The following is a 15,719-nucleotide window of genomic DNA, read 5'->3' on the forward strand; positions in this document are numbered from 1 at the left end:
CAGCCATTGTTAAACCATGATCACAGTAAACCTTTCTCATAGAGTTATTGTGAGAATGAAATGAGAAACACCATGTCAAAGTAGTATAGTTCAGATACTCCACAGCTCTTCATTTTGTTTATGTTGAAGCTAGTTTCTGTATCTGGGAACTAGGTTGCTGAAAGGGTATTGGCACTTAAGTGGCTTTGTGCTAGAATCATATGAATGGGTAATTAAGAAAATAAAAATATATTAACAGGTCCTTTATGGAAGGAGAAAGGAAAAGTCATTACTCTAACAAGATAACAAATACCACATTTGCTCAATGATACTTAGTTTTTTTGTTTTTAAGATTTTATTTATTCATTTGACAGAGAGAGAGACAGCCAGCGAGAGAGGGAACATAAGCAGGGGGAGTGGGAGAGGAAGAAGCAGGATCCCAGCATAGCAGGGAGCCCAATGCGGGGCTCGATCCCGGGACTCTGGGATCACGCCCTGAGCTGAAGGCAGACGCTTAACGACTGAGCCACTCAGGCACCTCGATATTTAGTTTTTTTAAACTGTACTCTCACAGGGGCGCCTGGGTGGCACAGCGGTTAAGCGTCTGCCTTCGGCTCAGGGCGTGATCCCAGCGATCTGGGATCGAGCCCCACATCAGGCTCTTCTGCTATGAGCCTGCTTCTTCCTCTCCCAGTCCCCCTGCTTGTGTTCCCTCTCTCGCTGGCTGTCTCTGTCTCTATCGAATAAATAAATAAAATCTTTAAAAAAAAAATAAAAATAAAAAAAAATAAACTGTACTCTCATAGCTATTAAATGCCCTTACTGAAAACTCTGCAGGGAAAAAAAAAAATTATTCAGCTGATAGTGTCACCTGTGCCAGGGAAATGGTGATGCAAAATGACAGGGTCCCTTGCACAGTTGAACTTTTCATTCAGATAGGAGAAAGAAGGAAGAGTGAAAGTAAAATGCAATTTATGATTAATGATTTTAAGGAAACTAATGGCTTCCATAAAGAAAAACAGAAGGTACTTATACTTAGGATAGTTAGGCAGTACATCTCTGGGATGTATTCTCAGTTTAAATTGAGCACTGGAGCCTATAAAGGAACTGACCCTCTTAGAAGCTCGTGTGTGTGTGTGTGTGTGTGTGTGTGTGTGTGTGTGTGTGTGTGTGTGTAAAGGTTCTGGGACAGGTTCTCAAAGTTATGACTTGCGAAGTGAGCTGGAAAACATTAGCGTGGTTGGAGTGTGGTGTACGGAGATTGTTGAGTGTTGGGAGCCTGAAATGAGATGAGGTTTTCCTTTTAAAAAGCTTGCTCTTCCAGCGGCAGAAGAATAGATTATAGGCTTAGGGACAGGAGAGGAAGCAGGGTGTAATCCAGATGAGAGATTGTTGTGGCCTGGTCTTGAGTGAAGGCAGTGGAGAAAGAGGGAAGTGGGTAGTTTTGCAGTGTAATTCAGAGATAGGACCTAGCAGATATGCTGGTAGGTGAGGTGTGGAAGGGAAGGGACAGGGAATTTGCAGTCACCAGGGTTTCTTGGGTGTCTAGAGGAACTGTTTATTGAAATGGAGAAGGCAGATAATGGTGGGGCACCTCTGAGGGGGAAATCTTTAGATATTCAAAGTCGAGTATCAGTATTGACTGAGGAGTGGGTGGAATGTGAGAAGTGGACACAGCCTGTGCAGATAGCTATGGCTGGAAAGGGAAGGCAGCAGACAAATAGACCTGTTCCTGAAAGAGGAATTGGGATGCAACCAAGGGTAGGCTTCTGTTTTTAGGATGACATTCTAGGATTTAGTTAACTGCTGATCACGATAATTAAGTGGAGAGTGAAGGATGGGGGGTGGACGAGAGAGGATAACCAAAGGGTCCAGTTCTTTAAGGAGACAAGAAAGGGAATGGTACCCAGAAGAGAAGTGAAAGAAAAGATGGCTTGAGTGAGGTAAGTTTAGTGTAGAGAGTTGGCTTTCTTTCACTCTTGTCTGTGGTCTGACATTTCCATGAAGAATGAGTTTGTGTTGGAGACAGCCTGTGGGAAGCAACTTTCTGGGATAGCAGGGCTTGGGGCATTGCATCAGCTCTGTATGGTTTATGAAAGTCTAACTTTCCTGCTTCTAACCTTTTTTCCTATGCTTTGATAATAGAAGATATCAAAGGAAGACTGAAGTTGTTATAGTCAAATCGATTGCTTGGAATGTCCCCTACTCTTGTTTTCAAAAATTAGTTTATCTGTCTCTTCCAGATTGCCTTCTCCGACCTGCTAATTCTGTCCTATTTTTGTGGTACATTTGTATCTAATGTTTTTATTGTACTTATTAAACATACTGTGTTAGTTTTCTGTTGCTACTATGATAAATTATCACAAACTTCCTGGTAAGAAACAACAGATTTATTATCTTAAGGCACAGTAGAAGTCTAACATAGTCCTCGCTGGACTAAAATCAAGGGGCTAAATCACTGGGCTGCCATCAGGGTTGTAGTCCTTTCTGTACATTCGAGGGGGAGAATCTGTTCTATGTCCTTTCAGCACTTCTGGAGGCTGCTCGCGTTCCTCGGCTTATAGCCCCTTCCTCTGTCGTCAAAGACAGCAGCATAGCATCTGTGACCTTGCTTCTTTCCTCTTGGCCTTACATCTGTTTCTCTGACCCTCCCATCTCTTTTCCTTCTACTTATAAGGACCCTTGTGATTACATCGGGCCTACACAGATAATCTGGGGTAATTTCCTTATCTTAAAGTAAGCTGATTAACAACTTTAATTCCACGTTGCCTTGTAACCTAACATATTTATAGGTTCCGGGGATTGTCAGGAGGGCATTATTCTACCTACCACATTTATATTGTAGTTTGTACTGTTATTCACCTTTGTACCCCTAGCCCTGTAGTGCCTTCTATATACATACACACTCAAGAAATATGCGGGGAATGTGTATTTATTAAATGTTTCCTTTCTTTCCCTTCTTCCCACCCCACACACCTTTTCTTAGTGACGGGTCAGTCTTATGAGAATATGGTAACCGAGATCATGTCAATGGGATATGAACGAGAGCAAGTGATTGCAGCCCTGAGAGCCAGTTTCAACAACCCTGACAGAGCAGTGGAGTATCTTTTAATGGTGAGAAATATTTCACTTTATTTATTGTAGTTTAACACCAAAATACCAAAGTTTTTTTTTTTTTTTAAGATTTTATTTATTTATTTGACAGCAAGAGAGGGACCACAAGCAAGGGGAGTGGGAGAGGGAGAAGTGGACTTCCTGCCAAGCAGGGAGCCCGATGCAGGGCTTGATCCCAGGACTCTGGGATCATAACCTGAGCTGGAGGCAGATGCTTAACGGCTGAGCCACCAGGTGCCCCTAAAATATCAAAGATTTTTAAGGAACAGTAACAATTCACAGGAGAATGAGAATATATGCTAGTAATTTACATAATTTTTTTTTCGTTAACATTTTATATTGGTAAAATGTAACCTCTTCTAAAAGATTTTGATGTGATTTTTAGTTAGGAAACAATGTGGCTAAATGAGTAGTAAAATTGGCTCTCCACTTGGAGTAGTCCCTTCTACCCCATTCATGTTATCGTCAAAGCATGACAGTTTGTGTGTTTGGAGGGTGGGGACAGATTTTCTTAATCCAGTCTACCATTTTAGTAGCTTTTTTGATGGCCAGCATACCCCTGGGTGTACTTTTTTTTTTTTTTTAAGATTTTATTTTTGTGTTATTTGGCAGGGAGAGAGAGAGAACACAAGCAGGGGGAGCGGCAGGGAGTGGGAGAAGCAGACTTCCAGCTGAGCGGAAAGCCCAGTGCAGGGCTTGAGCACAGGACCCAGGGATCATGACCTGAGCCGAACACAGACTCTTAACCAACTGAGCCACCCAGACACCCCTCCTGGGTATACCATTGAGGGCAAAAGTGTCAAGTTGGAAGCCCAAGCCCAATTTTATTTGTTTTGTACTGTGTACATTTTTGTAATTAGTTGGCAACTTTTAAAAATGAAGAGATTTCACTTACAAATTCAGATAGCTAAGAAAAAGAAAAAAACCGACGTCTTAAATAAAAACTTGGAAGAGGGGTGCCTAAGTGGCTCAGTTAATTAAGCGTCTGACTCTTGATCTCAGCTGAGGTCTCAGTCTCAGGGTCGTGAGTTCAAGCTCCGAGTTGGGTTCCAAGCTGGGCATGGAGCCTATGTAAAAAAAAAACTTGGAAGATAAATCATTCATTTATTCATTCATTCGGAGAGCTGTTTTGTCTGGACAACTTGGTTTCCACATTTTTGCTAGGATTTAGGAAAAGTTTTAGATCATAGACTCTTTAATTCATTATCTTCCCATCCATTCCGTGTTACCTGACATAGCATCGTGCATTTAATTCAATGTATGATGTTATTTGCCTGGTTCCATTGGCATTTGAATTGTTAGCTTATTTATTGTCAGTAGTAGTCAAGGGATTCTTAGAAACATTTGTTTCTAATACCTGGAGTGATGTCTAATGCCTCAGCCCTTACCCTTAATGTGGTTCATTATGCATAATTCTTCATACGTTTATGATTTTGACTTCTGATTTATTGGGAAATGGAAGCATTTACCATTATCATCTCTTACCCAAATGTAATATTTCCTTCTTCATTCTTCTCCTTCCACAATCTATGTGGATTTCATAAAGATTTTTTTAATATGTTGTATATGAAAAGTCTTGTAAATCATGCATCAAAATAGTGTTCCAGAAGTCTCAGTGCAGTTTTAAATTATAATAACTTCAGAGGACAAATGCTATAAACTTAGAAAATATTGAAATACTTAAGGTTCTTATATCGACTTTTGTAAATTTTGAATAACCAGCTTTAATTTTTTGTATGTGATACTTTCTGGAGGATGCGGTCTCAGAACCACGGATCGGTAGTGGAGATCCTCCTTGCTTGGCCACTGTTGCTACCTGCTCTGTCTCCATTTGATTTTTTCCCCCGGGGTCATTTCAGAACTGCACATGCATCAAAATCTGTTTCTTTGGGTAATTTTAACACTAGGTTACAAATGCAAACCTTTCTATCACAGGGCTGGTGAAAGTTTCTATGAAATTCAAAAATTAGAGTAATGTATAGCATAAAAACCAAATATGTCCAATTTTAATGAGGTTTGTGTTGATATTTAAAATTTTTTAATAGCCTTTTTAAAATGTACATTATTACTTATATACAAATTAAGGATCTTTGATGTTAAATGTAATATGTTTCTATATGTAAACATCGTTTTATGACTTATGTTTTAAATTACAGATCTCTTTATACCTTAAATCTGCACTGTCAGTAAAATAGCTGTTACGTACTATTTAAGTACAAGTAGCTATTTGAATTTAATAAAATTAGAAGTATATTAAAAATTAGTTTCTTTAATAACATTAGCCATATTTCAAGTTCTTAGTAGCTACATGTGATTAATGAGTATTTTATTAGCACAGATATGGAACATTTTTGTCATGGAAAATTCTGGACAGTGCTGCCTTACATTATTGCAGTATGGGTTGTTCTATACATGCTCAGGTCATTTCTAATCTAATTCAAATATATGCAGCTTTAGATAAGTCTTAATCCTCTACTTTTAATAGATATCTGTTTGATGCTTTTGGAAATTAGACAAGCACGTTTAAATAGATCAATAAGTCTTTTACTTTGTATAGTATTGAACTAATTTTCAATGACAAGCTATATTAAAGCTGAGAATTTGTATTGTAGGGGATCCCCGGAGATAGAGACAGTCAGGCTGTGGTGGACACCCCTCCTGCGGTCAGCACTGGGGCTCCTCCGTCTTCGGTAGCGGCGGCTGCGGCGACTACGACGGCATCGACAACCACAGCGAGCCCTGGAGGTTAGCGTGGGCTGGTGAGGGTGGGGGGCACAGTCCTGAGTTTCTAGTGTGAGGTGAGGCTTGTTCCTGGAGCATCTGGAGGACTCTTCTCACAAGTTCTCTATCCATTAATGTTAGAGAAGGGCCCAAAACAAATTCTCCTTAGTGGCTGTCACATACCTTCTCGCTGAAACCTCAGTGCCGTAGTTTTGGCAAAGGGCACATTCTCTTTAGCCTGTTCTGAGGAAGAGATGCTTCCCAGTTCGCGTTCTGTGTTAACATTCTGAAGCCGTTCAGAGAGTTTGCTCACCTTGTCTCTTCTCTCTCCCTATGAATGTCATAAAATATGTATAATTTCAAAGCTGGGAGGATCTTAGGGGCTGTTATTATACAACCAAAGAAATAAAGCACTGAGAAGTTTGAGGACTTGTATCTAGAGGTTGAAAGCCAATCTTGAATTCACCTCTCTTTACTGGTTGGCGCACACCCTTCCATTGCTGAAGGTATGACTACAGAAGAGGCCCTGGAGTGTGTGGTGGGCCCAGGAATTACTTCGTTCTCCTTCAGTCTCCGTTCTGTATACAGTAGTGATAAAGTAATTTAAACTGTTAATTTTGAAGAGGCCCTTCTTTGTTGCTTTTCCTAGCTCTACTTACGACAGTCAGCTCTGGTTGACAAAAAGCCCTGAGCATTTTGTCAACAGTCTCCCAGAGGACAGGCTTTCATTTCTGCAGAGTTGGCATAAGAATGGGAAGAAGAGGCCACAGCTGTGGTTCAGATATGGACTCCTGTCCCATTTAGCAACCCTTGTAATGGGTTAATTTAGTTTCTGAGTCTCATTTTCTTCATCTGTAAAACCGGTGTCACAGAGGAAGGGTATTTCTCATACTCAGGTGGCCATTTTAATTTGAATGATTTTCTTGAATAATTATTTAGGAAATAACATCTAAAAAATTCTGATAATTTATTAGTAACCTCAAAAACATAATTATATGCAATTTTTGGTTTCCCGTAGTGTAATCAGACAACCACCACTACCCCCAAAAAAGTTGCAAGTTCTGTCTTATTTGGCATCCTTAATATTTATTATTGTCATGGGATTTTGGACTAAAGAGCTCTATATGTATTGGTACTAGATTGACTTGTAGCTTATTTATTTATTTTTTTAAGGTTATTTATTTATTTGACAGAGTGTGTGGCGCACAAGCAGGGGGAGGGGTAGGGGGAGAGGGAGAAGCAGGCTCCTCGCTGAGCAGGGAGCTGAACTCAGGCCTCGGTCCCAAGACCCTGGGATCACGACCTAGGCCAAAGGCAGACGCTTAACGACTGAGCCACCCAGGCACCCTACTTGTAGCTTGTCTCAAGCTTTTATAGATTATTAATGTTTGAAATTTAATGGTAATTAAAATTGTCTTTCTAATTGTAATTTAAGTTTGTATTAATACAACTTCTGATCTGCATATCTGAACTTTTAAGTATTATCTTTCACTTACTTGGTTTAGAATTTCCCAGGAATTCAAGCTCAGGTTTTTTTTCTTCTTTTTCTTTTTCTTAAAGGTTTGGGTTGTATTATAAATATAAAGTAAGCGGATTTTTGGGTTTTGTTAGTCCTAGCTATATGTTTTTCTTAGGAACAATGATAGTACTTTCTGTTTGATAGAGTGCATGCCAGGCATAAATTCTTATTATTTGATGATACTGACTGCCCAGGACAATTGTGGGAAAACTTCATTCTTTCAGTGTTCTGTGCTCTCTACATATGCTAATTGGTGTAATTTCTATAGTGTAAGACTTGCATATTGGTACAGTTGAAAGATTTTTGTCATTATTTACTTCATTTTTATATACTACATCTGAGAACTTACCGTATTTTTTTACTTATCAGTGCTTGCTGTCTAAAGTTATGATTGAACCAGCTCGTTGTATATGTAATTGCTGCTTTTGTTTAAAAATGTTATGTGTTTTTTTAGGACATCCCCTTGAATTTTTACGGAATCAGCCTCAGTTTCAACAGATGAGACAAATTATTCAACAGAATCCTTCCCTGCTTCCAGCATTGCTACAACAGATAGGTCGAGAAAATCCTCAATTACTGCAGGTAACTATTTAATCAGAGTTAATTGCAAAAGTGGGTTTGTAGAGTATATTGTATTTTTCTAAAGTCCGTGTGTACTCCCTTCCCCTCCACAAGCTCTATAAACTGTTGGTCTCAGCTGCGCTAAATAGAATATGCTATAGATTAGATGTACTAAAAAAAAGAGTTGGGGGGTGGAGGTAGGTTAATTTGAAAGTTGGTCAGATAATAATTTGGGGAAACACTTTGTTAAGGAATCCTAGAAACTCTTTGTCAAAGAAACCATTTGTAAAGTCTTTTTTCCCCAGACTTATTATTAGTGAAACACTGCCTCTTAGAGACATACCCATGGGCTTATTTAATGCTCAAGTCACGAAGTTTTTGAGTTTTATACAGCATTGTACTACCTACTAGTGTGGAAGATACAGAAGTTCTGTTTCTTTTCATAATCCCCAAGTAGTTTTTTAACATTGATTTTTGGGGGGACGGGTTGCATTTATGAAAGAGAATTTGAATTCTCTTAATTCTTCGCTGTTTACCTCACTCAAAAGTACCGAGTTTTTTTTAATAGAATATAAGAAATCACATCCTTCCAAAGATTAAATAATTTAGAATCATTCTAAAAATAAGGCAGTTACAAAATTCTACCTTTCTCTCCTATTTGTATTTAGAATTCTTAGTTTCCTGAAGATACTTTATATCATTGTATTGTTTTTTTTTCTTTTCCCTGTCCTTCAAATTACCACAGCAAATTAGCCAGCACCAGGAGCATTTTATTCAGATGTTAAATGAACCAGTTCAAGAAGCTGGTGGTCAAGGAGGAGGGGGTGGAGGTGGCAGTGGAGGAATTGCAGAAGCCGGAAGTGGTCATATGAACTACATTCAAGTAACGCCTCAGGAAAAAGAAGCTATAGAAAGGGTGAGTTGAAGTAAAACTGAAAATTTAGTTTCTTAGTCACATTAGCCATGTTTCAGATGCTCAGTAGTCACATGGGGCTAGTGGCTGCTGTGTTGGGTAGCGAAGATCCAGAATATTTCTGCCGCTGGAGGTAGTTCTTCTGGACAGAACCAAATACAGCATTGTCCTAAGGATTGCAGTAAAGACCTGTATTTTCATNCCTGCTCTCACATCGTGGCCTTTGTGCTAGCCAAGGGACTAGCAGTGAATGCCAGTCTAGCTTTATAAAATAGTTATAAACATATTTTAAAAATTAAAAATCTCATCTATGTCTTCAAATTCATGAAGAAAATGATCTTAGGGGTATCTGGGTGGTTCAGTCGGTTAAACATCTGCCTTCAGCTCAGGTCATGATCCCAGGGTCCTGGGATGGAGCCCCGCATTGGGCTCCCTGGTCAGCGGGGAGTCTCCTTCTCCCTCTCCCTCTGCTGCTCCCCCTACGTGTGCTCTCTTGCTCTCTGTCAGAAAAATAAATAAAATCTTTAAAAGAAAGAAAATGATCTTAAAGTGAAGGCCTAACTCAAGATTATCCATTTTTTAAAAATTTTACTTTACTACTGTCACTATAATGTAAATTAGATATATATAAAAAATATGTACATTAAACATCAGAACCTGATAACCATGATTCTGTTTCCACCCTTACTTGGTCAACCAGTTCACATGAGACACTGCAGTAACTTAGTTTGTATGATACTATGACAAGTCACTCGTTTTTCTCTAGGCTCCATTGTTAATATTTGTAAATAGGGAATCACAGTACTTGCCCTGTCTTGTCTTCTGAAGTGTTTTGAGGTGGAAATCTGATAAAGTTCATTTTACTTAATACTTAGAAAATCATCTGAAAGATAATTTGTCCATATTTATGATATAAACATTTCAAGTGTTCAAGGTTTATAATTATGTATTTCTTAAAAGATATTTTATATATCATACTAATATTTCTCCCCCTCAAATAAGGGAAGTGAGTGAATGACATTTGTCTCAATTGTTCTATAGCCTTTTAAAAATTTTTTTAATGATTAGGGGTATCCGTTCTTCATTTCTGTTTGGAGAAGAAATTTTTTCTTTTGTTGTTTGTGCCTTGGGTGTCATACTAAGAGAAGTTGCCTAATCCACAGTCAAAAGATTTACTCCTATCTTTTCTCTGAGGAGTTTTACAGCTGTTGTTGTGTTTAGGTCTATGATCTATTTTGAGTTACTTCTTGTTTATAGTGTGAGGTGCAGGAGTCTAGCTTCATATTTTGTGCATCTGGATATCCAGCACTGTTTACTGAAAATTCTACTCTTTCTCCACTAAATTGTCTTGGCATCCTTTTGAAAATCAACTGGCCATAATTGTGAGGGTTTACAGGGCTTTCAGTTCTGTTCACTGATTTTTATGTTTATCTTATGTCACTACGTCATGGTCCTGATTACTGTGGCTTTTTGTAGTAAGTTTTGAAATCTCTGATTTTCTTTTCTCAAGATTGTTTTGGCTGTTCTGGATCCCTTGCATTTTATATCAATTTTAGGATCCACTTGTCTGATTTCTATAAGAAAAGCGAAACAAAAAACTGGATTTTTAATACTGTGTTTTTTCTGCAGATCAGTTTGGAGAATATCGCCATGTTAGCAATGTTAAGTTTCACCAAGCCGTGAACATGAGATGCCTTTCCATTTATTAGATCTTTTATAATTTCGGAAATGTTCTATAGTCTTTGCTTTGTTCTTCTTTTGTTAAATTTATTTCTCAGTATTTTTATTCTTTTTGATGCTGTTATCAGTGGAAATGTTTTCTTAATTTCATTTTTGGATTGTTCATTGCTAGCTATGTAGAAATACAACTTAATTTTGTGTGTTGATCTTACATCTTGCGACCTTCCTGAACTCATTTATTAATTCTGATAATTTGTGTGTGTTTCTTAGGATTTCCTAATAGTAGAATATCATTTGCAAGTAGTTTTAATTCCTTTCCAGTATGGATGCCTTCTCTTTTCTTTTTTCTCTTCTCTTCTTTTTTTTTTTTTTTTAAGGTTTTATTTATTTGTCAGAGAGCTCACAAGCAGGGGGAACTGCAGGCAGAGGGAGAAGCAGGCTCCCTGCTGAGCAAGAAGCCTGATGGGGGCCTCAGTCCCAGGACTCTGGAATCATGACCTGAGCCGAAGGTCTAATGTGAGCCACCCAGTGTCCCTCTTTCTCTTTCTTTCTTTCTCTTGCCTAATGGTCCTGCCTGCAGCCTTCTGTGTATGTGTATCGTTGAGTAGAAGTGGTAAGAGCCGGGGCGCCTGGGTGGCTCAGTCCTTAAGCGTCTGCCTTCGGCTCAGGGCGTGATCCCGGCATTCCGGGATCGAGTCCCACATCAGGCTCCTCCGCTGGTAGCCTGCTTCTTCCTCTCCCACTCCCCCTGACTGTGTTCCCTCTCTCACTGGCTGTCTCTGTCTCTGTCAAATAAATGAATGGAATCTTTAAAAAAAAAAAAAAAAAGAAGTGGTGAGAGTCAATATCTTTGTCTTGTTCCTGATCTTAGGAGAAGGCAGTCAGTCTTTCACCATTAAGTATGATGTGAGCTATGGGTTTTACTAGATTCCCTTTATCAGGTTGAGGGAGTTCCTTTCTGTTCTAGTTTCTCGGGTGTTTTTATCACAAAAAGGTATTGAATTTTGTCAGATGGTGTTTATGTGTTGAGATGATAGTGTGGGTTTGTTCCCTTTTTCGTTAATATGCTTTATTAATAACAATGATTGATTTTTGTATGTTGGGCCAGCTTGCATTCCTAGGATAAATCCCACTTGATTGTGGTGGATAGTCCTTTTTATATGTTGCTGGATTTGGTCTGCCAGTGTTTTTGTTGAAGATTTCTGCATCTGTATTCATAAGGAATATTGGTCTATAGCTTTTTGTGTGTGTGATGATTTTGTCTGGTTGGGTATCAGTAATACTGGCCTCTTTAGAGAATGAGTTAGGAAGTATTCCCCCCTTTTCTGTCAGTTGGAAGAGTTTATGAAGAGTAGTTTTAATTCATTCAACAGTTGGTAGAATTCACCAGTAAAATTATCTGGGCCCGGCTTCTCTTTTTGGGGAATTCTGTGATTACTAATTCAGTCTCTTTGTTACAGGGCTCTTCAAATGTTCTGTTTCTTGAGTCAGTTTTGGTGATTTTGTCTTTCTAGGAATTTGTGTATTTCATCAGCATTATCTAATTTGTTGGCATACAGTTGTTCACAGTATTTCCTAAAATAGTTTTTATTTCTCTAAAAAGTAGTAGTGTTCCCACACTTCTGATGTTAGTAGTTTGAATTCTAAGATTTCTTTTTTTCCCCCGTTAGTTTAGCTAAAACATTTGTCAGTGTTGTTATTCTGAGAAAAAAAAGAATCAACTTCTGGTTTTATTGATTTTATTTTTCTAGTCTCTGTTTTATTTATTTTCTCCCTAACCCTTATTCTTTTTCTCCTTCTGCTTGCTTTGGATTTCGTTTTCTCTTTTATTCTAGTTTCTTAAGCTAGACCCTTAGATTTTCTGTTTAAGATATTTCTTACTATAGATAGTTAACAGCTCTAAACTTCCCTTGAGTCGCTGCAGCAGCACCCTGTGTTAGTGCATTCCGCGGTGTTTTCATTCATCTCAAGTGTTTTCTAATTTCCTTTGTGATTGCTTCTTTCATCCATTGGTTAAGGATTTTGTTAACTTCCGCTTATTTTGAATTTCCCAAATTTCCTTCTGTTGCTGATTTCAGAGTTCATTGTGTTATAGTCAGAGAATGTACTGTGCACAATTTTAATCTTCTTAAATGTATTGAAGCTGGTTCTGTGGCCTAACATCGTCTTTATGGAGAATGTTTGATACATACTTGGAAAGGACCTGTGATCTTCTGTTCAAGTGTTCTGTAAATGTCAGTTAGGTAGGTCAAGTTGGTTCATAGTGTGGTTCAGATCTGCTTCCTTGTCAGTCTTCTGCCTGGTTGTTGTGTCCAGCATTGAACTAGGGATATCGAAGTTTCCAACTACTGTTGAATCGCCATTTCTCCCTTCAGTTCTGTCAGCTTTTGTTTCGTGTTTCGTGGTTCTTTTGTTACATGTGTTTATAACAAAGTCTTCCTGATGGTTTATCATCATAAAATGTCTTTGTTTTTAGTAACAGTTTTTAATCTTAATGTGTATTTTGTCTGATATTAATATAGCCACTCCAGCTTTCTTTTTGTAACTGTTTGCATGGTATGTATCTTTTTCCGTCCTTCTACTTTCAGCATATTTGTATCTTTGAATATAAAGTGTGTGTCTTGTAGAAGCATATAGTTGGATCGTGCCCTGTCTGCCTTTTACTTCAGCTAGCCCGGCTTTAATGTGGACAAGACCTAGGTGTAACAAAATCATTTTTGAGTTTTATCTTCTCCTTTTATGGATGAATAATCATGCTGAATTGAGACAGCTGCTCATTTTTTTTAAGGTCATTTCTTGATATCATCTAATGCAAGGTGATTTAGACAGTAATGAACAGAGGGTTCATAAAAAATACTTGGTTGACAAATATATAGTACCTAGTGAATTAGATAATTGACCTGAGTGCTTAAAGACTTTCAAAAGCAGTGATTTTTGAGTCACAGTGATTTTTAATAGACTAGGAAAACAAAATTAAGTGGCTGGTATCACCATTTTAAATGCTGTAAAAATTAAGCAGATATAAATAGAACATCATATGTCTTGATCTCAAAATATATCATGTAATAATAATTGATCACCCATTTTTCTAGTATGAAGTGTTTCATAAGGCAAGGAGATGGAGAGTTATAGTTGACCCGACTGACCTTCTTTACAAATAACTGGATGAAGTAGCTAAACTCCTCTCCCCTTGCTCTCATCTATATCTTTCCCCCTTACACAGTAAAGGCTGTTTGATTTACACATTTCTGTAGGCTGTAGAGTCATTTATTTTTACTCAGCAACTAATTTTTAGTGTTCTTGCCAATGAGTGTTAATAGAGTAGCTGTTCATCTAATAGCTTTAACTAGGAACAGAGAATTTTGTCAGTGGTTGATAAAGGAAGGGGTCCGGGCTCCATCTAGTCGCTTGGGTTGGACAGTGAATCCATACTAGGTAGGCATGCATTCACATAACGTCTTCAAGAGCTTTTTCGTGCCTTTCATGTTTTCAGGTGCTGATCTGGCCCTCTGTGTTTTGCTGTGCTGGAACCCATGTGTGTTTTCTCTGTTTTCTTCCAGTTAAAGGCACTAGGATTTCCTGAAGGACTTGTGATACAAGCGTATTTTGCTTGTGAGAAGAATGAGAACTTGGCTGCCAATTTTCTTCTACAGCAGAACTTTGATGAAGATTGAAAGGGACTTTTTTTTTATCTCACACTTCACACCAGTGCATTACACTAACTTTGTTCACTGGATTGTCTGGGATGACTTGGGCTCATATCCACAATACTTGGTATAAGGTAGTAGATTGTTGGGGGTGGGGAGGGAGGGATCTAGGATATAGGGCAGGGAGAAATACAGTGCATGTCTGCTTCAGTTAGCAGATGCCGCAAATCCACACAGTGTGTAAAATATACAACCAAAAATCAGCTTTTGCAGGTCTTTATTTCTTCTATAAAACAGTAGGTAACTTTTCCTAGGTTTCACTCTTTTTAGTGTACTAGATCCAGAAATTTAGTGTAATGCCCTGCTTTATATTTCTTTGACTTAACATTGGTTTCAGAAAGAATCTTTGCTACCTAGAATTTACAGTCTCTATTTCATGGCAACACTGGATAATGGCTTTGTGAAATTGAAAAAAATTTTGGAGCAACTGTAAACAGAAATGCCAAATTATTGATGGTTATTGTTGCTGCTTCAAATACATACTGAATTAATGTGTAAGAAAGCCCATTCTTTCATGTTAAATACTTGGGGTGGGGAGGGAGAAGGGGAACCTTTTTCTTAAAATGAAAATAATTACTGCTATTTTAAAATTTCTTGATCATCAAATGTGAGACCCTTCTAACATGATTTGAGAAGCTGTACAAGTATAGGCAGAGTTATTTTCCTGTTTACATTTTTTTTTTTTTGGTTTGTTTTGGGAAAAAATTGGTAGGTGTCTAATTACTGTTTACTTCATTGTTATATTGCAGTAAAAGTTTTAAAACCACCATTGCATGTTTGCTTTTGATGTATCCCTTTGTGAAATTAGCACTTTGGGGCCAATGGAGAAATGCAGCATTCACTATCCCTCTCTTCCCCATCCCTCCGCAGAAATGTGTTTGTCAGTAAGTCGTGAGTTCAGATTGCTGCCTTTTTTAAACCCACAAAATGCTGATTCAGTTCAAAATTTGCAAATGTTTCAAAACTGGGTTTCTGATATTTGTAAGTGTTTTTCCTTATTAGATAAGAATGTATGACCATTAAAGTCATTAGGATTATATTACTTTCAAAAAGAGAAGGTGGACAAAAGTATAATCCAGCATCTTTTATTGCATTGGAAAGACTGGTGGAATCTTCTGGAAGGGTTGGGAGATGCAGCTGGAAAAGTACTTTGGAAAATATACAATCAAGAATATCTTATGGCATATTAAAAGAAAAATCTTAATAGCAGTGTTGGCTTTCATTTGGATTTTTTTCAGCCCTGTTTTTTATTAGAATCTCCTTCATTGGCATTATTATTTGATCATAAAGAGGGGGAATATGTCTACTTGTTCAGTTTTTCAGATCTTTTTTCCTGAATATTAACAAGACTGTTTAAAGGAATAATTTTCTTCCCCTACCATCTGATACTGAGTAAAGAAAATGAATTTGCACAGATTTCTCCCTGCGTAATCTCTTGCAATAATCCTTAGCAAAGTTTGGGGATGACTTTTAAACTTTTACGTCCTGCACTCATACCTGTCTCATAAAAATAAATGAGACCGTG

At 38.0% G+C, this 15,719-nt stretch overlaps 1 protein-coding gene across 2 annotated transcripts in view; it reads left to right on the forward strand.

Moving 5' to 3' along the window:
• Positions 1-15,403, forward strand: part of RAD23B (RAD23 homolog B, nucleotide excision repair protein) — a 42,852-nt gene extending 27,449 nt beyond the window's left edge. The window contains exons 6-10 of one of the 2 annotated variants that reach the window (XM_040631681.1): positions 2,966-3,093; positions 5,706-5,838; positions 7,788-7,915; positions 8,640-8,810; positions 14,048-15,403. In XM_040631681.1, coding sequence (XP_040487615.1) covers positions 2,966-3,093; positions 5,706-5,838; positions 7,788-7,915; positions 8,640-8,810; positions 14,048-14,161 — 674 coding nt within the window. In that variant the 3' untranslated portion in view covers positions 14,162-15,403. The remainder of the gene's footprint in view (positions 1-2,965; positions 3,094-5,705; positions 5,839-7,787; positions 7,916-8,639; positions 8,811-14,047) is intronic. The other variant, XM_040631682.1, reaches the window with a different exon arrangement.
• Positions 15,404-15,719: the final 316 nt, after the last annotated feature.

The sequence above is a fragment of the Ursus maritimus genome, unplaced genomic scaffold, assembly GCF_017311325.1.
Source record: "Ursus maritimus isolate PB19 unplaced genomic scaffold, ASM1731132v1 scaffold_17, whole genome shotgun sequence".
Taxonomy (NCBI): Eukaryota; Metazoa; Chordata; class Mammalia; order Carnivora; family Ursidae; genus Ursus; species Ursus maritimus.